At 37.3% G+C, this 22,465-nt stretch overlaps 1 protein-coding gene across 1 annotated transcript; it reads right to left on the minus strand.

Moving 5' to 3' along the window:
* Window positions 1-1,654: 1,654 nt before the first annotated feature.
* On the minus strand, window positions 1,655-21,242 carry LOC109928686 (ankyrin repeat and SAM domain-containing protein 1A-like; the record flags this gene model as incomplete). Its single annotated transcript, XM_048593295.1, has 6 exons — window positions 1,655-1,812; window positions 3,557-3,661; window positions 6,495-6,596; window positions 8,447-8,522; window positions 10,868-11,164; window positions 21,180-21,242. Coding segments are annotated over 6 exons (801 nt in total), but the record flags the coding sequence as incomplete, so codon positions are not given.
* Window positions 21,243-22,465: the final 1,223 nt, after the last annotated feature.

Consider the following 22,465-nt stretch of genomic DNA (forward strand, 5'->3'; position numbering starts at 1 on the left):
GGCCGAAGGGGCTGTTTCCACACTGTAAGGATTCTATCATTCTATGATAACTATAAATTCAAGATTCATTGAGAATTTGACAGCCAGTAGAATCATCAGCTGGAAACACAATATCCCAGAAAGAAACTATGAGTACCATCAGTACTTCAGCCTTTTGATCAGAGCTGAAAGCTGCAGAAGATCTCTTCCAGAGGGCAAAGTGGTTGGCAGAGAAAGAAGAGATTGACCTAGGCACAATTGGATGACAAACCTGCCAGGAGTTAAAAGTGAGTGGATAAGAGTGGCATAAATCAGACAAGCATGGCATACCATCACAGTATATGGCTTGTTGAGTAGCTACACACTGCGGAGAAAAAAAGACTAAGGAATGACTTGAGAAATATTTAAAGCTATGAAAAATGTATTGATCGAGAGGATATTATGCCACTTATGGGAAGAGTACAAACAGACTCCATCAGGAGGAGAATCATCAAGAAATCCAATAGAGAATTAAGTCAAAGCTTCTTTCGGCAGAGTTGCAAGCATGTGGAGCTTTCTAACATGAAATAAGTGAACCAGATAGTTTGGATATATGGAAGGTGAAGCTAGACAAGCATAATAAGAGCCAGTACAGGCACAATGGGCCAAATGGCTTTGACGCAAAATGATCAGTATATATTTCTAAAGAATTTTGACGGAATAGTGCTGGCACAATAATTCCCTTGGGTTGCTTTAGCAATCGCCACAATGCTTTACAACTGTGATTGGCTTCTAAGCAACAGGGGCGGCACAGTGGAGCAGTGGTTAGCATTGCTGCTTCAGAGCGCCAGGGACGCGGTTCGATTCCACTCTCGGGCAACTGTCAGTGTTGAGATTGCACATTCTCAGTGTCTGCGTGGGTTTCCTCCGGGTGCTCCAGTTTTCTCCCACAGTCCAAAAGATGTGCAAGTTAGGTGACCATGCTAAATTGCCCCTACTGTCCAGGGGTGTGCAGACTAGATAGATTAGGCATGGGAAATACAGGGATAAGGTAAAAAGGGTGGGTCTGGGTGGGAGTCCTTTGGAGGGTCAGTGTGGACTTGATGGGCTTAATGGCCTGTTTCCACACAGTAGGGATTTTATGATCAATGATGCAATGAACAGTTACATTTTGAAATGTTTCGAACGTTACTTAGATGACAATAGACTTTCATTACATCAACCCGCTGATAATGCTTACTCACTGGCATAACTATGACAACCGGTTAGACTTCTAAAAAATATTAAAATGTCAATCCCGCCTGATATTCATCCTGCCAAAACCACGTTCAAAGCATGTTTGCTCAAAATCCTAAATGATAAATATAGAGTGGATGAACAAACATGAATATTACTCAACCAATTCCTGTACATTCATATCAGAGCTTTAAAACAGAAACTCTACTTCAAAACAAATTAGTTTTGCGAGAGACAAAGAACTCAAAGACAGAGTTAACATCGAGTTCAAGAACAAAAGAAAAGTAATCTTGGACTCAAAACATCAACTCTGCTTCTCTTTCCACAGATGCTGCCAGACCTAAATTTCTCTAGTACTTAGTGTTTTTACTTCTGATCTGCAGCTTCTACAGTAACTTGTTTTTACATAAGACACTTAGCTGCAACACAATTTTGAATTGCGAGTTCCTTTAACACTAACCTGGATTAATTCTTGACTTGAACTGGTTTCTTTGTCAGATGCTCTCAAGCTTTCTATAGAGTGTGAAGTAGCATTGCACAAAGCCTCATATGGACATTCCTCATCTGGCTGGCTTTCAAATTCTGTAATAAGTTTTGTTAATTCCATTTGTTCCTCACCTTTAAGTTGGGGGAAGTAATGGAAACAGGATGAGTGGAATTGCAGTCAAATTCATCCAAATAATCTAAATTTCCACCAAAGATATGAAAGCTAAAGACTCATCCCAACCAAAGTAGTTATTACACATTCAGTAAATAACTGTTTACCTTTCATCACTTGCATCAAAAAGACAAAGTGATACAATCAATACTAGTCTTACTATTAATTCATCTTGATTATTGTTAGCTTTAACCATAGTAATATTTAAAGCCTTAATTAAAATTTTGAATGGAAGGTAATACAGATGAGAAAAATTCAAACACTTAATTCATGATCATGCATCAGCACCTAGCTATTATCATTGGCAAAAACAATGCACATCCCTTGTGTTCTAGATTAAAAGTAACATTGTATGTGTTTATCAGAATGTGTTTATCTTTTCATATTAGTTATCTTCTTAATTGAAGAACGCAATTTTTCACACAATGGGAAGCTTTTGGTTGTACTGGTTTTTCAAACATTCCGATCAAATCATCATTGAATTCCGTACAACATCTGTTGGATTTAGCTTCACAAGAGGGAATTTTTATATCTCCTTGTGCCTCTGCTAAAATAAAGTAAAACTTATCCAAACACAATTATGGTTTTTTTTCCCTTAATTTTACTAGCGCACATTATAGGTATTTTATAAATATTAAACACATATTTGCAATATTTACTCCCACCAGGCACCCCTAACACCCAATTTTCTTGATCAATCCTTTTGCATCACATGCCCTCTGGTTCCTTGTCCAACTGCTCAGTCTTTGCATACAAACTGAAACAGTAATCAACACGAGACTTAAGAGTTTGGGGGTATACACTGCAAACAAGCTCAACATCCGTTATACACCTACAATTTTCACACAGGCGACCAGATATTCTTCGTTAAATCTCTATTTCAGGTAGTTTTCTGGCACAGTGGTAGCATCTCTACCTCTGGGCCAGAAGTACTGGGTTCAAGTCACACTTCAGGACTCAATGACCAGAGAAGGTGCATTCCTAACATGACCAAAACAGGCTGAATGTCGGTCTGCAAATCCTTTCAAGACAGTCAAAGCAGGCAAGAGTGGGAGAGTTTCCTTGCTGCAGAAGGCAGCAGCAAGTCACTGCCGTACTTTGGCAAGAATAATCATAGACAAATCCAATGGATCACAAAATGTTAGCTTGCTCTCTCTCCATGGATGCTGCCTGACCTGCTGTGATCTCCAGCACTTGTTATTTCCAATAGAAGTTCGCACTTGCCAATGCCCGTTTGAGGAATGGTTTGTGAAAAGATAGGGAGAATTTCAAGCTCAAATACACTGAGATAAATTGTACTTTGACTCTGCCACTTCATCATCTATCTCAGCACAGAACTAACCCTAGTGTCATCCAGGTTCTTTGGCTTGAGCCTTACTTTTCAGTACAATATCAATAGCTACTGAAATAGTCAAAAGCATACAGCATTCTTTAAAAATAATTATACTATATTACTCGAATGATCAAAGTCATTCCAGTTCATTTTCTTTTCTTTCATTATAATTGCCTATTAAAGTCAAAACAGTACACAGATTTGCTTTGTAGAGTCATTCCTGTCACTGACAAAATAGTAACAGGGATGATAAGTGACCTTCAACTATGTTAAATTTATCTTTTTAACAAAGTAACATTAATTAAATGTAATTCCATCAAAGGTGAATGAAGCATTGGTTATAAAGTTTCAACAAATATATTTGTACTTACCCTTAGATTTTTGATTACACTGCTCAACAATATGAATTGGTGGTATTTTGGACAATACAACAGTACTTTCTGTGTTCTTCAGGATCTCTTTTCCTGCCATATGATCTGCACAGAGCATGACGACAGCAGAATTAAAGTAAACACTGACTAGACTTCAATTAAAATACTGTCAATCATAACATATCTAGATATTCCACTTAGAGATCAACTTCATTTTTTCTTGGTGATGGCATAGGGATAACATACTAGTAAGGATAGAACAGTGATTGCATGGTGGAAAACAAAGTATTGCATAAAAGGGTCTTTTTCAGATTGACATGTGACAACAGGGATCCTGCAGGGATCTATTTTGGGTCCTTAACTGTTTACAATTCATATCAATGATGAAATGAGGGGATTGAAGGCACAGTGACTAAATTTGTGGATTACAGATGACAAAGTTAATTTTTAATGACATAACCAAGATTCAGACCAATATAGTGAGCGGCCAAAAACGCGGCAGATGGAGTTGCTCATGCAGACAGGATGAAAGGAAAAAAAAGTATTACTTATTACAATTGCATATTTCTTAGTGCAGAGGAGTCTGTGTTCAAAATAACAAAAAGTTAGCATTCAGGTACAGCACATAATCAGGAAGACCAAATAGAAGAGATGTACGCTTCAATTATACAGGGCATTAACTAGCACATCTCAAATGGTGAGTGCAGTATTGGTTATCTTATTAAAGGAAGCATGTCAATGCACTGATGAAAGTTCAGACGAGGTTTACCAGATTGATAACGGGACAGTGGCTGTCTTAAAGACTAGAGAGCCTGAACTGGTTTTCAATGGAGGTCAGAGGAACAAGGGATTCTTTGCTTGAAGCTTAAAAGATGTTAAGTGATCTTGACAAGGTGCAGGTGGAAAGGACATTTACTCTGTGGGAGAGTCCAAAACTAAGGGACAGTGTTTTAAAATTAGGAGTCACCCTGTTATGACAGAGATAAGCAAAGTATTTTCTGAGGCTTGTGACTTTGTGTTCCAAATGCCGCATTCACATCTTTCCCTGATACCTTTGATTCCCTTGCTTAACAAAGATCTATTTCTGCCTTAAAATGTTCACAGACCTTGCCTGCTCTGCGTTCTGCATTAATGCAGAAGTAGATTTGTGTTAGGCAAGGAAATCAAAGGTAATGAGGGAATAGATGGGTACATGGAATTTGGGACACAAACAGGTCAGCCATGATTGTACTGAATACCAGAGAAGGTTTGAAGGGCAGAATGGCCAACCTTTGCTCCTAAGTTCCTTTAAAAGGTTTAAAAGTAGGTACAGCAAGTTTGTATTTAAAAATTGCTCAGTTATCATTCTACTGTGGCAGAAATATTTCAGAAATGCAGCACACCTGAAACAACTTGGGAGTTCTGAATCCTAAAAAAAAAGGATCATGTTAGATTATAAAACTATTATATAAAATGTCCAAATATGGTATATTCACTCTCAAACAGAAATAAATCTTGACAGCACATCAGTCTTGGAAAATCCAATCCCAACATCTTAACTTCCACAATACTGGATGTTGCCAATAATGCTAAAGAGCTACCAAAAGATTTACTTGATGTTGCACTTGATGTCAGATTTTCTGCTCACCAATTCTGCATGTAAAATGAAGTCATTCTTTGCTTCCCTCAACATCTAAAACAGTTATCTACGTTGTTTCATGCAAAGTAGCAGTGACCACGGATGCTGGTTCATAGAAAGCAGCTCAGCAATAATCCACATGTTGTTCTAATAGAATCAGAAGGGAAGTTGTAACTGACTACACTATGTGCTGTTTTCTCTCTCAATCTCATAAATCTATTTAAAGACTGAAAGAACTGTAGATGCTATAAATCAGAAACAGAAACAAATTGCTGGAAAAGCTCAGCAGATCTGGCAGCATCTGTGAAGAGAAACTAGAGTTAATGTTTTGGGTCTGGTGACCCTTACTCAGAACGGTTCAGGAAGGGTCATCGAACCCGAAACGTTAACTCTGGTTTCTCTTCACAGATGCTGCCAGGCCTGCTGAGCTTTTCCAGCAATTTGTTTTTGTTTCTCATATTCTACTTGCTTACTGTTGCAGAATTGGAATGGAGTTTGTCAACTGGTGCTTCTCAGAAACAGGCAGCACTGACCTTGCAAACTTCCTTGGGTGACAGGTGCTGCCTTCAGTTCTCAAAACACCCCAATTTTTGGTGCAGGATTGCTGCCAACTTCAGTCTTTACATTGGCAGCAAACCTACACTGTGAAAAAACCATACCACAAAGACATACAAGGACAGATTACCTAAAGTGTGGTGAAAGAGGTCAAACACGACATCTTAAAATAGTCAGAAGGGTTTAGGGAGAAAATTCCAGAGCTTCATGCCTAAGCAATTAAGCATACAGCCACCAATGGTGCAGTAATTAAAAGCCAGAGGAAGCACACAAACTTTCATACAGGTAACCTTTGTTCCTTGTAAAATCACTTGAATAGAAATGAACTTCAATGTTTATGTCAGAGCTATAAAGTGTATTTTTCATACTATGAGGAGACACTATAGTAGTAAGCTTGTAGACTAGTTAACAGGAATGTACCCTAATTTGTCATGTTAAAAATAGCCAAAAGTAATTTTTTTTTTTTTTTTTTTGAGGTCAGTCTTGCCACTAATGGGCTGAATTGATTTGGAGCTTTCTCCTAAAGACAATAAAAAAAAGTTGAGAGCAAGATAGCCTTTACCTAATCTCTGCCACCACCCAGCACCAAACAGGATGGCCAGCAGATGCTAAAATAAAGATTATCTGCTGCCACGCAACTCACATCCCTCAGTTAGCTCTCCTCCAAGGAAAAAGTGAATTTCTTGAGAAGATGAAGTCAAGAAGGTTTTTCTTCAATCGAAGGCAAAATGTTTAAGATGTTATCAGGAACAAAAGGTTTTATACCTTGAATAAGAGTTGCTATCTCTTTGCTTTTCTGAGCTGGATGCTCCCGTACAATTTCCAGTGCAGACTTTCCTTGGATATCTTTAATATTAACATCAATTTCTGTCAAGAAAAGGGCAGTGTTGACATACATTAATCTGGCCAGGAATGCTTAATATCTTAATTATAAGTCAGCGCCAGCTGTCTATATAGACATGCATTAAAATAAGTGTCAACAACTAGAAAGTATAATTGTCATTGTGCAGGGGGAACTGCCTTATTAGTAGTGGTGGGGGGGAAATATGCAGACAACTGTTTACTGAGTCTCATATTTGTAAATTATGAACCATTCTTTTCTTTTGCCTGTCAAAAAACCTAGCAACATGCTAATTACAAAGCGAGGTAGATCTTTGCAGAAAAAGATATTTTTGAAATAGTTACAAACTGCAGGAAGTAGGTTATCCCTCCAAGCTGGGAAATGAGTAACATTAGCCAACAGCTCACCACAAATGAAACTTAGCAATTGTGGTGTGTAGAAGTTAAACACAGCATTGCAGCGTTAGACCATAACATTTTGAAGCAACTCAACACTGTATAAGCAAGAAGTCTGTAGAAACACAAGATAGTTTTGAAATATTCTTTGGAAATTGCTGAGAAAATGTAAATAAAGTGTTTTCTAAAATTCAACAGCCGTCAGAAAGCGAATATTAACAGTAGATCAATGATAATTGATATTTAGCAGTAATACTTGCAAAGATTCAGACTAATGTGGTAAATTTCATAGCAAAACGTGAAAACAAAGTAAGGTGCAAAAGGGCTACCATACAGCAGTGAGAATATAAAAGAAGGTAAAGATCGAGACAGAAAACTACAAGTACTCCGGAAAAGACAGGCCAAAGTCAATGTAGCTCTCAAAATAAAGATAAAGATAATCATTATACTCCATACGTACGGTTATTCAAAAGCAAAAATGTAGCATCCTATCTTCTGATTGCTATACTTATGTTGCTAACTGCGTAGGCACTGAGTCACATACGAATGATGATTAAAGTAAATGCTTAAAACATATGTGTAGTCATATCTGGTTTAACAGACTTGAAAATGACTGTTGTGACATGATGCATAGTATTTTGGCTAACAATACCATCCAAACTGTGACTTCAACTGGGATCATAAGGGTGCCTCTCTTGAGGGGAGGGAGTTAAGGCAGAGATAAAGTAGTGTGGTAGGGCAGTCGCTGGGTTGTGTAGGCACCATTATTGCCAAGGGACTTGCTTGTGTTTGTTTGTGCCTGTGCAGTCAGACAGTTTAAACTTCAATTGGACTAACCAAGCTACAAACTGGCAGGTTGAAGAATTATCTAATTTTCATTGTGTGTGGAAGAAAGCAACATTAGTCTGATGAAGAACAAGAACCAAAGATAAGATTTCTGGCTCACATGCTTGCAGATAGTGTATGTCACATTTTAAGTGAGAAACTGGCCACCATGTGGATAATTACAAAATATATAATGGCAGAAAGAAACTTATTAAGAATATATAGCAAAGAAAAATTAACAGATAGCTAGAATGACTTGCTATTGGCTTACTGCAGATACTACAAAACATTTCTGTACAAAGCTGAAATATTGCAAGAAATTGGTTGAAGGTGGAACATGAAATTTATTTAAAGACTAGATAGAGTCCTGAATGATTAGAAAGCACAGCTGACCCAGAGGAAGATGGAAATAAAAAAGGGCCAATATTTCTTTTCCTCAAACTATATTGTACTCATCTGACTATCAAGTAATTATGGTATGCAAAAAAAAAAAGCAAAATAAAAGGAGATAAACAATAAATTTCATAATGTATTTGTTTAAAATCACTGACGTGAACGTCTAACATTATTTAGGTGCAAGCTAAACATTAGACACAATAGACGAGAAAATTTGTTTGATACCTTGGTTTTAAGCAACCAGACATCCAATATCTTACCAGATGCTAGGAGTATCTGGACCACATCAGTCTTCCCAAACAAAGCAGCCTCATGAAGTGCACTGCCTTTCTCTGTCTAGAGATAGGGAGGAGAAAAGACCAAGAAATGCAACTTAGATACTAATCACTACTCTCAACCAACAGTTCTAATAAAAAGTTGTCAAATTTTGCAGAAAATTTGGAAGCTCAGGATGAGCCTTCATTTATAATTACTGGTTCTGTTCCTCTTCAGGGTCCACTCTAGACGCAATGATTGTGGACAAATGTCATTGGGTACTAGTCAGAAATATTTCAGGTACATTCTCAATGTGCTCAAGTGATCATTCTTCACACGGGAACAAAAGTGGTCAGGATATTCCGGACAGATGTCTAACACAACCCAATTCAATCTAATCCTCACCCAACATCTGCACAAATACCAATTATTTAACAGATTTTCCTTCAAAAGCTATTACAAATTTTATCTCCCTAGCAATTACAGATGACATTCTGCAAACCTATAGAATGCCTCAATTGACATCTGAATAGAAATTACAACTAGGATCATGCTGGATTGTATTACTGAGAACCATTTCCAATACCCTTTGGGTCATGGACAATACCAGATGTCTGACTCTCCCCTTAAAAAAAGGCATAATCAGAGTCTTTGGTGTACCATATGTACTATATACATACTGTATGTATTGTAATTTTTAAGTACTACTCCAGGTATGGGATGCTTATTAAAACTGTATATGCTTGACCTCACTAATTTTGAGTTGTGTAATCATAGCAAACAATCATCTTCAAAGAGAATATCAAAACTTGTAAAATATCCAACTGAGCTCCACTTTAGACATTATGACATATTTGGGCATTGGCCTCTTGTTTCGTGCATCTTCACAACTTCTCTAATGCGCAATACAGTGCTAGTTCAGTGTTTAGCCCTCTTTGATATTTTATTTGTTAATGCAGTAAAATTTAGTTAAAATTACTCTCCTACTTTTTGCTCCATAGCATTTCCTAAAGTTCCTGATGAAAATCATCCAGTTTCAAACTTCATTTTTTTCCACCTGATCCTGACTTCTCCACAGACAAGTTTTATATTGACATTTAGAATTCTTCTGATTATATATTTAATGCATTGACATTGGTTCATGTGTTTCCTAACTATGCTCCTAAGCACTTCTGGTTTCCTTCTGCCCTCTATAGGATCTCTGTCAACTCTTCTGCATTACTTCTGTTCTGAAGTGTCCTCACAGCATCTGTCTCTCCCAACTTCAGACATTTTACCATGTTTCTCCTACTCTCCCAAGCTGGCCCCACAACCCTCTCCTTGCTTTCCCAAAACCTATCTTTTGGTTTCCTTCAATGTTGCCTACCAATGTCGTCTTGCCTTCTCCCATCCATTTTGTTCCTGTACACCCACCACGTCTACCAGTTTTGAAGGCCTTTCCAGTCTTCATTGCCATTCATCTGGATCCTGTTCCCCCAACCAGCTCCCTTGTTTTAATAAAGAAACAGCCTACCCCATCATTGCTGTTTTACTACCTTTCTTAAAATGCAAAATGGTCTCAGTCAAAAAACAGAATTAACATTTGGATTCATCAAATAGTCAGGTTTCAATTTTGTCCATCATCTCCACATTCCTTGAGTTTGGTTTTCTCCTTAAACTAAATTAACTTTATTTGGTCTCTCTCCACGATCTTTTGTGTACTAACCAATCCAATCTTAGCTCCTAAATTTTTCTTCCACCCACAGCATTAAATACCTAACTTACAGCCATCACATTCTCCTTAAAAACATCAAAGGCTGACTCCACTCACCTTCATGTCTTCTGCCTTTGTTCTCAACACCTTTTTCCCGCTCCTCCGAAAGAAACACAACATTCAGCGATGTCATATTTAAAACTCAACTCCTAAAGCACAACTTCTTTCGCATACCAGACTTCACACTAATATCTACTACTTCACCAGAGGCAGTACAATCAGCTAGAAAGCTAAGATATCGTAAGTCAGCAAAACACTATATTAGCACTACATTGTGCATTACAGAAGTTTGAAGATGCACAAAACAAGAGGAGAGGGGGTCCATACCCAATTATGATGGCATATTACCTGATAAAGCCATGCAGAAAGCATCTGGAGATACTACCTAGGTGTTTATAGTTACCAGACTATTTTCACAACATTCCTTGATGATCAAATAAGGAAACAAAAATCGGCAAGATATGCATCTTCTCATCACCATAAATGAGTCCTGTTAGTGTGTGTTGCGGCCATCAAAAAAGCACGAGTAACTTTAACTTTCAACTGCACCCAAACTGACATGCATTTCCATCTCAGGTTAACAAGTTATTGATTTCTGCAAGGTACCACAATGCAAAGAAAAAAATGACTACTGGCATTAGATACACCAAAATATAAAACCTCTAGCCATTACCTGATAGTTGATGTCCATCCCTGCTTCCAAAAGGACTTCTACTACTGCTTTTTGCCCATTTCTTGCTGCCAAGTGAAGGGGCGTGTGTTTCTTGGTGTTACAGCTCAACAGGTTTGGGTGGGCATTTAACAGCATTTTCACCACCTCCAGCCTCCCATATAATGCGGCCAAGTCCAACGGAGTTTCAAATTTGTTGTTTCTCATTGTAGGATCTGTGAGCTCCTCAAGAAGGACTTTTACAACATCTGAGTGACCATACTGTGCTGCACAGTGCAAGGCCGTCTCATTGTCATTGTTCTGTTACAAAAGGGATGACAAAGTGCACAAAAAAAGGATTAAAAAGCTCAAAAGATTAAGTGGATTAAGACAATCGTATGTCTTGTCCCTACCGCTTGGTTATATCTCAGAATTAGTTTATGACTATTTGTGGCAAATTATTCTATTTAAATAATTATAATCTATAGCCAAAAGATGTTAAAGCTATACCAGTTATTTGTGCTTAGTTATAAAATTATGACTATAATAAGGGTATTGTATCAGATTCTGCTCATTAATAGAATCAACTCTGCATTGCAATGGTTATCTGGATTCCAATTTCTTCAAAAAAAAAACACGACTTTCAGTTAGTCAAGTTTGAATTATGAACAATTTGAGATCTGCAATGGGGAAAGCACAAGCACATAAGTGGACTGCTTACAAGTCTTCAAGATTTTAATATTTGAAAGTGATAAAAATTGTACTCCTTCAAACAAATTAAAAGCCAAAAATGAATTTCTATTCAGGTTTAGCAGCAAGCTCCAGAGCAGGTGCCAACATTGTGTCTATGGAAATTTTACAGAAGCAAAGAAACCAAAGTGAAATTAAAACACACTGTACTTGCACAAACAAACTGACCGTCATGACAAAATTATAAAATACGCCAGCCACATCAAGCTTTTTCAAGGAGTCAAGATTTATAAATTAAGTTGCATGAGAAGTTAGTGAAAGAAGTATGGTTGCATAAAAAAATGAAATTCTAATTTCCACATTCAAAAACAGAGTGACTTAAAATTTACAGTTGAAAAATTGAACCAAGTGTTAAAAGGGAATATCAAATCAGGTTCGAGCGTAGGATTTAAATGAATTAGTAAAATTAACATTTCCATAATCCAAAACGTTTTACTTTGAGTTGTTTCCTTCCATATGCGAAGGATTAGACCAAAATTGTAGTGGCTCAGGATTACGACAATTTTAATCTTGATAAAAAGCAGCATTGAGGTTATTTAGATTTGTGTTGTCTGGTCAAGCTATCTTGACCACAAACAACTCAAATTGTAATCATATATAGTCTGGGCATTTGAAGATACAGCCTTCAACACTGAACTGATTAAAATGGCAAAAAAATCTTAGCAGGTTGTAAGATACAGAGACCAGAGTTTGGTTTGTGTGCCTGTGCGCCTGTCTGTACGTGTGCGCCTGTGTGTTTGCTTGTGTGCATGTACATGCACTTGTGCATGTGTGCCTGCATGTTAGTAAGGACATGAAGGTATTTGAAAGCAAGGATGGGAATTTGAGATTTGAAGAGCTAGCCAGCATAGGTCAAAAAGCAGAAATTTGATAGCTGAAAGAGATGTGATGAAAATTAGGAACCGGCCAACAAGGTTTTGGATAAGCTCAAGGACAACATCACTTTTTGTGGTATCTGAGATGCACCAAGTATTGTTTCAAGGCTGTTTAAGTGACAAATTAGTTATCCAACATACAAAGTTCAATTTGCATCTTTAAATAAGTTATTTTCAAAACAATGGCATCAATGCTTTACATGAAAACTGAGCTGAAATTATTTAGTTCATGAATAAGGCATGAAATGAACTTTAAAACAGCCATACACATTAAAGGAAAGTATAGTCATATAAATAAACAAATGTCAATAAAAAAATTATGCACACAAACACAAACATTTAACACTAACACAAAAAGAACAGAACATTTAGCATAAAATTACATTATCAATGCATATTAAAACAAAAATACAACACTGTAATAAATTACAATGCATAATAAATGAATAAGAATCAATGAATTAAATCAGTAATTTAAGTCATTTGTTATCATTTTCTTTCATAAATCTTTTAACTATTAAGGTCAATAAAATTCTGATATGAAATGCACTAATCAATCTCCAACTTAACCATGCATTGCTTTGCTCAATCCAAGAATCCTGGCCGAGCTAAGAAAGCACTTTAAACATTTAAAGCAAATAATTGTTATATTGAAGTTATGCCATCATAAAATGCTCCAAGGTGCTCCATAAGAGGGTTATAAAGCAAACACCAAATCACATAAGGTGATCTTGAGACTGATTGCACAAAATTTAGTCGAGGAATTAGGTCCTACACAGCAGTTTAAATGAGGACAAAAAGTTAGAGATGGAGAGGTTTAGAAATGGAATTCCAGTTCGAGTGCTGAGGCAGCTCACTGTAGGGGCACCAATGTTGGAACAATTAAAAATCAGGAATTTTCAAGGAGCCAAAATCAGATGAGAGTTAATATCAAGGAGAGTAGGGTTGTAGGTAGTAGTACAAGGGCAGAAAAAGGAGGAACTTGAAAGTGAAGATGGGAATTTTAAAATCAAGGTGCTGTTTTACAAAGAGCAAATGGTGATCAGTAAGTACAGAGACAAAGGGAAATGCGGCTTAGCGCAAAAGAACATGGGCAGGATTCTGGATGTCATCAAGTTTAAATGTTGTCTAGGGTGGCATGGTGGCTCAGTGGTTAGCACTGCTGCCTCACAGCGCCAGGGACCCAGGTTCTTTTCCACCCTCGGGCGACTGTCTGTGTGGAGTTTGCACATTCTCCCACAGTCTGCGTGTGTTTCCTCCGGGTGCTCCGCTTTCCTCCCACAGTCCAAAGATGTGCAAGCTAGATGGATTGGCCATGCTAAATTGCCCGTAGTGTTCAGGGATGTGTAGATTAGGTGGGTTATAGGGGGATGGCTCTGGGTGGGATGCTCCAAGGATCGGTGTGGACTTGTTGGGCCAAACGGCCGGTTTCCTCACTGAAGGGATTCTATGAAGTTCAGACAGTGTAGCATATGGAAGGTCAGGCAAGACGTGGCTGGAATAGTCAAGGCTGGAGCTAGTGAAGACATAGATGAGGGTTTCAGCAGCAATGAACTGAAGCTGGGAACAAGCCAGGTTATGTTAGAGAGATGGACATAGGCAGCTTTGGTGATGGTGTGGACAGATAGCACGAAGATTATCTCAGGATCACATACGACTTCAAAAATGTGAGCACTCTGACTCGGCCTCCGCCAAGAAGAGGGATTGAGTTGGTAGGTAGGGAACAGAGTTTGTGGCCTGGTCCAAAGTCAATGGTTTCAGGTCTTCCAAACTTTTGGTTGGGGGGGGGCGGGTAGGAAAAAGAAATGTTCATCTCATACCAGGTGTTGGAGAAGCAAGCTGATAGTTACTTTACTGCTGTTAAACTAGGACAGACAATAGTGAAATAGAGCTGGCTATCCCTAGCTTACATGTGGAAGTTAAACTTGTGTTTTCTGATGGTCTTGCCAAGATGTAACACATAGGGTAGGTAACAGTGTGGAAGCCAGAACTGAAGCTATGGCAATGATTAGACTACGAAGAATTGAACCAGGTAATTGATCCAGAATACATGTAAAAGTAATGTACATCAGTTATGTAATATTAGCATACAAACTGGGAGTCAAAGTCAATTTTTCAAATGTATTGACATGAATTCAGGTTTTATGTATTCTACTGTGGCAGTAATCAGTATAATTTGTTTTCTGGTCTCAGCCATGCAAGACTGCATGTCATTTTCTATATCATAACACTAGGTAACTAAATCCAGAATGTGCATTTCATGAAAGGCAAGTTCATTCTTTGTCAGTTAATACATTAGAAGCTGCTTTGTAATTTAGTTTGAGTCATTGTGAATGTGTACTACTTATTGCTGAGTTTGTGTGATATCAGGCGAAAATCATGGAGCAGAAAACTTTAAAATGATTTTAAAACTTTCTGGAATATTTGTGGAATATAATGAATGATTTGGACTTCATTACATATTCTACTTAAACAGACATTTAATTGTTTTATTTCAGGCTTTGTTAATGTTAGCTTTTGTGGGCAAGCCCTTTCATGCAAAAGGCAGTTAAAGTTCACTTCATGCAACTTTCCTCTTTCTATGTTCAAATAATCGTAATCTGAAACTCTCCCAGTGGGCATGAAATACTAAATAAATGCAGCCACAGTCGCCTCAGGATTGCATTGTAAAAACAATGAACCCACTTATGAGCATTTAGTCATCAAACTATATACTCAAGTTAAAACACAGCTTTTCTAGATTTATCTTTAACCACTTATAGGGAAAAAAAATCCTTCAGACTGTTAAAGTCAGGAGCAGTGCCCCATGTCAATAAGTGAAAATCTGTAATTGTTCAAAAAGGACATCCTTGGCCAGAGGTTTTATAACCAAGTACATGTCCTAAAAACATAGCTTTCCAAAACATATCTTGTACGTAAAGGTTTTCTGTACATTTTTATTGCGAATTCAGCTATTCCAACTATTAGGTAGACTATTGACCTTTGATCCTAACCACTCTCACATAACCTTGCCCTAGTATTGCCCTGGAGATTGTTAATTGAACATTGTTCCAGCAGCCAGCATTTGTCCTTCCCTCAAAGCCACCATCAAAAGTACTTGGTTCAAAGCCCACGTTAGCATACATGCTTCTTCAATTACCATGCTGCAACGAATTCCATTGTCCATGTTTGACATGTTTGTTAGAGTTCTTTGAAGATATAATAAGTATAAAATAAATAGATAAAATAAGTAGAATGGATAAAGGAAACCAGTACATACAGTGCATTTAGTTCCCAAATGGCATTGGTAAGGTATAAAAGGTTATTGCACAAGATTAAAGATGACATGATCGGGAGTGACAAATTAGCATGGTAAGAAGTTTAACTTATAAAAACACTTGGAATGAACTATCATTTTTTTAAGTTGGCAAACTGTAACAAATGGAATGTCACAGGGATCAGTATTGGGTCTCAACAATTTACAATCTATGTTAAATGATTAACTAGTCATATGATTTGAATGACGTGATCATCTGTACATTAGTCAAACTTGCTGACGGTAAGTCAAGAGAAGATGAAAAGCTAGAGGTCTCAATATTAAAACTCATTCTGCCACCACATCATTCCCCACACCTCTCGGCCTTGTCTTGTTTGTCATTTTCTCTTGACGAGTGCTGCCAAACCTGCTGAGTTTTCCCAGCAGTTTCTGTTTTGCCGATTTCCAGCATCCTCAGTTCTTTGGTTTTCTTGTCTGTCTCCCACTTACTTTGCTCTTCATAGAGAGGTACAATGCTCTCCCTTTCACACCATAATTTACACCCATTTTACATTTTTTTTTCCTCTTATCACCAATAACAACCCCTTTGTCTTTTCCATTGGGTCTCTCCATAAAGAACCCTTTCTTCCTCTGCCTCTGTCAAAATTATAAAGAAAACATTTTCCAGCGCCTTTCCGCTCTGAAAAAAATCAAACGGGCTTCAAAGTATTGACTGCTTCTCTCTCCATAGATGAAGCCAGATCTGCTGGGTTTCCTCCAGTATTCTGTCTGTTCCCGAAGTACTTCATACAGTTTTGGTCTCCTTTCTAAGGAGTAGCATTTCAGGGATGTTTTATTAGCTGATTCCTGGAACAAAGAAAGGTTGGTCTGGATGGGCCTGCAGTAATTAGAGTTTAGAAGGAAAGGAGGCAATCTTATTTAAACATAACATTCCAAGGGGTTTTTGACAGGCTAGCTCCCAAGAGGATGTTTCCCTTTGTGGAGAAATCAAAACCTAGTGGACTGATTTCAAATTAAGGGTTGCCCATTTAAGATAGCGATGAGTAAAAATTTCTTCTTTCAGTTGGGGGGAGAAAGAACAGTGTATCATTTAATCATTGAAAATATTGAAATCTGAGTTGATTTCAATTGGATCACATCCTGCTTGGAGGGGGAAGAGAAGCTACTCAGCTCAAGCTTTGCCTTTCTGAGAAACCTTGGATCAGTATGACAACAGAGGTGCTGATCCAGCTGTTCTCCTAAAAAGCGCCATAGAGCACCTGTCTATAATTTCTAAGCAAACCACATCGCCCCATGATGGCTGCCTGTCTTTGGTGACACCAGTCTACACTACATTTATTAGAGCACTGACTGAAAACCACACAACTTTTCATATTTTATTTTTTTTACCCCTTTGGAACTAACCATTGGTCAAAGAATGTTTTTACCTCTCAAAGTCAATCTCTGCATGGAAAATCATTAACTTGACTCTGCCTTGTGCGTTGTGTTATTTAGAGGGGCTAATATTGATATCCCAAAAAAAAATACTGACACTTAACGCATTAACCAGCTTTGCATCTTGCTAAAGTCTTGTTTTATAATTAATAAACAGCAAAACTGCTGACTTAAGAACCTCATTGATGGATCTTTCCATTTTAATTTACATATAGTATTGGCACACAATTAGGCATTTAGGTAACTAGATAAATCAGTTAAGTATACGCTGTGACCCATGAAGTAGTGGGACGAGAGAGCCAATGCCTTCCCAATATCAATTTAGGTTTATTCACAAATGAAGTATTACAAATACATAGCTTCCAGTTTTTGCCAATGTCATTAAGCATCTCTACACATGAAGCAAACACAGGATGAATCCCAGCACAGACATGCAAATCCTTCACCTTAATTGAAAGGATCATCACCCTCCACAGTTTATCATAAAATCTGTGGGAATTTCAACTTCCATGGCTCTAAATCTCTATTTCAAACACTTTAAAAATTGCTTTAAAATGCAACTACTCCTTTCAAACTGTGATGCTGAAATCTGATGAACAGACCTGACCGTGAACCAATAATTCTAAGTGTGAAATGGTGTTAAACTAAGATTTAAGCGAAAATGTTCTTAATCTTAAAAGGTTCCGAACATTTTAGCTTCTACCTTATCACATGCCCTAAAAGTTTAATTCAGCACATAAAGATCTTTGTTAGAAGTGATTTTATGCCACTGTCTTTTGTTTCATGTTTCTAACTGAACATCCTTTAATGTGACTGACTGCATAGACAACCTGATATCCTCACTGCTGCTTTATTTTTTAAATTGGCCAGTAAAACACACTGCAATCAGCAGTACCCATGCAATGAGTGAGGTGAAATTCCTGCCAGACAAATTATTTGATCTCTCAAAAATTTACTGAGGTCAGTGACAACTGCCCCTGCTTTACCACTGGCCACATTAGAACCACACCTTTCCACGTTCAGTTCAATTGCTCTAAGGCTAAAAGTGAAAAAGGCCTGACTTTGTTAAATTTATATTTAAGTGACGATTTATTTATTATTTTTATTACTACTATTTCAAGAAAAGGCACGTTTTCTATCTATTCAAAAAGGATTATTTTGGTCAAAGAAATTGAATATATTTGCATTAGTGCTACTCAGCTGCAGGTAAGTCCCATTATAGCATAATGTGCCTATCGGTTAGGGCAGGAGTGTGATATGTTGGACAAGAAATGCACATTTTTTAAAGCAGAAACCTTCAAAGGTCTTCATGGCACGAAGATTGATTTCTGCATCAAAAAAAAGGGCATAGCCGAAAATATGCCCCTGGATCTAAATGTGATAATTGTAGGACTTTTTGAACAAGGTTCCACAAAATGAATGAGGGTAAAGTCACATTTGAATGTTGAGTTTTTAAGTGAAGCATAGTCACAAAGTGCAAATTTTTAAAAATTATAAATAAGCTTACAGGGCATTCTCAAAGATTGTAAATGGTGAGACATACATTAGTTTGGGACAGTAATCATAGACAATTCACATCCACTGTTTTGGAACGTTCCTAGTCACATGTATGTAGTATGGGTAAACATAGGAAAAAAAACCTGTGGGCAACTACTGATAAAAGCTGGGACAGAAAAATATAAAATTAGTTTTTCTATTACCAAGTTACATTTGTCTTAGGAAAGCATGTAGTTCAAGAGTTAGCAATTACTTCAAATGAGGTAATTCAATGGCATGCATAATTTTCATTGTCAAAGATAAGCTGAACAGATTGGTCAGTTTCACAATGTTTATACAGCTGTTCTAAAAGTCTGTATATCATGAACCGAGAAACAGGAAGGTGCTAATTGGCCAATCAAACCTAGACGCCATTCAGTTACATGATAACTGATCATCATCATCAATGCCAATTCCACAAAACTATCTACACATCCCTTGATGTCATTAGTCCCCAGAAATCTACCAAGTTCTGGTTAAGCATATTCAAGGCTCAGATAGATTTTTAATCAATAAGGGAATCAAGGGGTGTGTGTGTGTGTGTGTGTGTGTGTGTGTGTGTGTGTGTGTGCGCCAAATGGGGTTGTAGATTATCAGATCATGACCACAAGCAGATAATTATCAATGTATCAGATCAGACCATGATCTCATCGAATGTCAGAGCAGACTTATTAAGCGGAACAGCCTACTTTTGCTCATACATCTTACCAGTATGACTAAAAGGGGGTCATGAGAGTTAACCCCCATTGGCCAAATCACTGTTCAACAAGTCTTTGTATGGATGATGATTGCCAGTTCAGGTGTCATTGGCTCAGCAATGAGGAATATTGGTGCAATTAGCATCCTTCAAGAACTTGCCCTGTCATGAGATGTAGGGGATATGTGTAAGAAACATAGAAAGCTGAAGAAATTGAGCAAATCTGACAGTATCTGTGGAGATAGAAACAGAATTAACATTTCAATTCTGGTATGATGCTACTTCAGAACCAGTTGTTAAACTGCTGAGTTTTGCCAGCACTTGATGCTTCTTACAGATATCCAGCATCTGCAGTATTTTGCTTTTGAGATTGCAAGGATATGCCTGCAATAGCAAAGATAGAAATTAAGCCTTTTCTCCTAAGTAGCATATGTTGTCCAACAGCAATGCACTGAGGATGCAGGTTTCATCGTCTCAGTTTGGGACCTCAATTATGCTGCCTTTGTTTCACATGTTTACTCAGCTTGGACATAACAGTTGCAATTTTTACCAAGTATGTTGATTTCATCAGCAAGTGAGATTGCTGTTGCTTGTGGAGCCTTGGTGAGTGAAGCTGTCAATGATTTCCAGCATCATTGTAGCAATGCTGATGGATGGCTTATAGCAACATTCTGCATTAAAATGAGCAATAATTGGGCAGGATCTACAGTAATAATGCACTCCCAGAGACAGGATGATTGTGTGGTGCTGTGGCAGTGCCCCCACCTCTGGTGCAGAAAGTCCATGTTCAAGTCCCACTTGCCGCTGCATGGTGTCATAAAATATCAGAGCAGGTTGATTAAAAATATATTTTTTGAACTACTGAGTGGGGACTCAATATATGCAAGTGTGCTGAGGAACAGATTACAATTACAATTTGATAAATTTATACTGTCAACCTTTGCAATGGAAATTGCCCAAAGAAACTTATAGCACTAACAGGAACTGAGCACAGAGCCAAGACTTTGAATATCACACATTACCCACTGTATGGCATTAACTATATTTGATTGTATTCATAAGTAAAGAAGATCTGAAAGAATTATTTGGAGTTGCAGGAACAGGATCAGCACGGAGAATTCAATGCTTGAGGAAATCCTTCAAAAGGGAGTGATATAATAGGCAAGATCATCTTACTATCTCTTAAGCCTCTTCTCCTTTCCCACAATAGATGCCATGTGGGAAGTTTCTCAACTTAGCAGTGCAAAATGTGGAGGAGAAACATTTTGAGAAAGACGAATTGTAGCTTGAATTGTATGTTAACTACCAAAAATGATTAATGTCATTCAAAATTGGTTGTTGGCTTCATTCCAAACTAACAATTAACCAAACTTTAAAATCAGTTGAAGAACATGTCTATGAATCAACCTAAATAATTTGACTTGCAATTTCTGTTGACATAGCAGGTTACATTAGTCAGTTAGTATATGCAGGCTCATCTCCATAGCTGCTGTGACGTTAATCCGTTATTTGTAGAATAAAGGGTGGCATTTGCATTCAAACTGAACTAAGTCCATGATCATCCAAGTAATCTAAATTTTCATTATTGCAGATCAGTGGCCTCTGTAAACACATTTGTAACCTTAAACAAAAAGTCCTAGAATTGTTTCAAACTCAAGCCAACAACAAACAGGACATGAATGTAACCAAAAAATACTATGCATAAAACAGAGACAGTAACACAGATGACAGGAAAATTCAACTGAACGTGGGGTTATTAAAATAAGGAGATGTGAAACAGCAACACACCTTGGCATTGATATAAGGGTCAAAAGGGCCATACTTTTTGAGGTCTTTGCTCTCAATAGCATTCTATGAGGGAAGGAAAGAAAATGCAAATGATAAAATAAGATTATATTCGAAGAAAATAAAGTTGAATGCACTATGATAAAATGCAATGACAAGTTAAAAGTTGCAGATAAATCAATAAGAACTTAAATAGCACTTAAAGCAAACTCCATTTAAAATACTTCTATTAAAAATATGAAAAATAGTTGGAACAAAAATAAAACAATACAAAACCAGGAACATATACAAGTTATCAAACTTTGTACAGTACATTTAGAAGTTTTTTCTCCACAGATTGTTCCCAGAACACTCGAGTCATCAGCAGAACTATTCCTGTTCCCATATTAAGAACAGCATTTTATTTTCAACGCTTAGGAGCAAGCCCGCTGTTCCCACTACATCAGGATAGTGATTTCTTTGAATTAAGAGTCTTAATTTTTTTTTTTAAATGAAGCAACCACAAATAAAATGGCTGTTCGGTCCCTAAGTTACATCCCCAAGATGAAAAAAAACGCAGCTTGTTTTTCCTCAACCAATATTAAAACACAGAAGACCACATTCTCAACTGAAAGAAAAGGGCTTGCAAGTTTACCATAGCTAAAAGGATTCAGAAGCTGCTAAATAAACAATTTTTCAAAAATAAATTGAGTAGACTTCCAGAACTGAACTAAACTAAAATCAATTTACACACCAAAAGCTTTTCCAATTGGATTGGTTAAGCAGATTAAGGTACAAATCCCAACTGGAGTTCCAATGTGATTTCATCTGATTTCTTCCCCTCCCAGTTGTCTGATTGGCAAGGTAGCAAAAGCATGTTTATGCAGAAAACAAAGCAATTAACATAGGAAACTACATGCATGCACAGCACTTGGTGTGGCAAAGTCATCAGCATGCTGCACTGTTGCATAAAATGCCAGCCAAGCACTGCGGTTTTGTTTAAATGGTTTTTATTGTACCTGATAAAGATGTAAACAAAATCAATTCAAACAGAGTATTTGAAAGAGAAGGCATATACACTCTTATCTGCACAATTGTTTCTCTACTTTTAAATCCTTGAATAACCTACATTTTCTCCTACTTTCACAAAATAACCTGCATTAAAAGGATCTCTAACATCTTTAGAAATGCATCAAATTAACCATTTGATGAATAGTACCACTTTTTTAATAAAAAGGTCTCATTGGATCAATCTGACAGCTTAATTAGCAATCTACACACGCCATTATAAAAATGGAATTCAAAGGTAT

This window comes from Rhincodon typus, unplaced genomic scaffold (assembly GCF_021869965.1).
Source record: "Rhincodon typus isolate 14 unplaced genomic scaffold, sRhiTyp1.1 hic_rhity00002626, whole genome shotgun sequence".
In the NCBI taxonomy this organism is placed as follows: Eukaryota; Metazoa; Chordata; class Chondrichthyes; order Orectolobiformes; family Rhincodontidae; genus Rhincodon; species Rhincodon typus.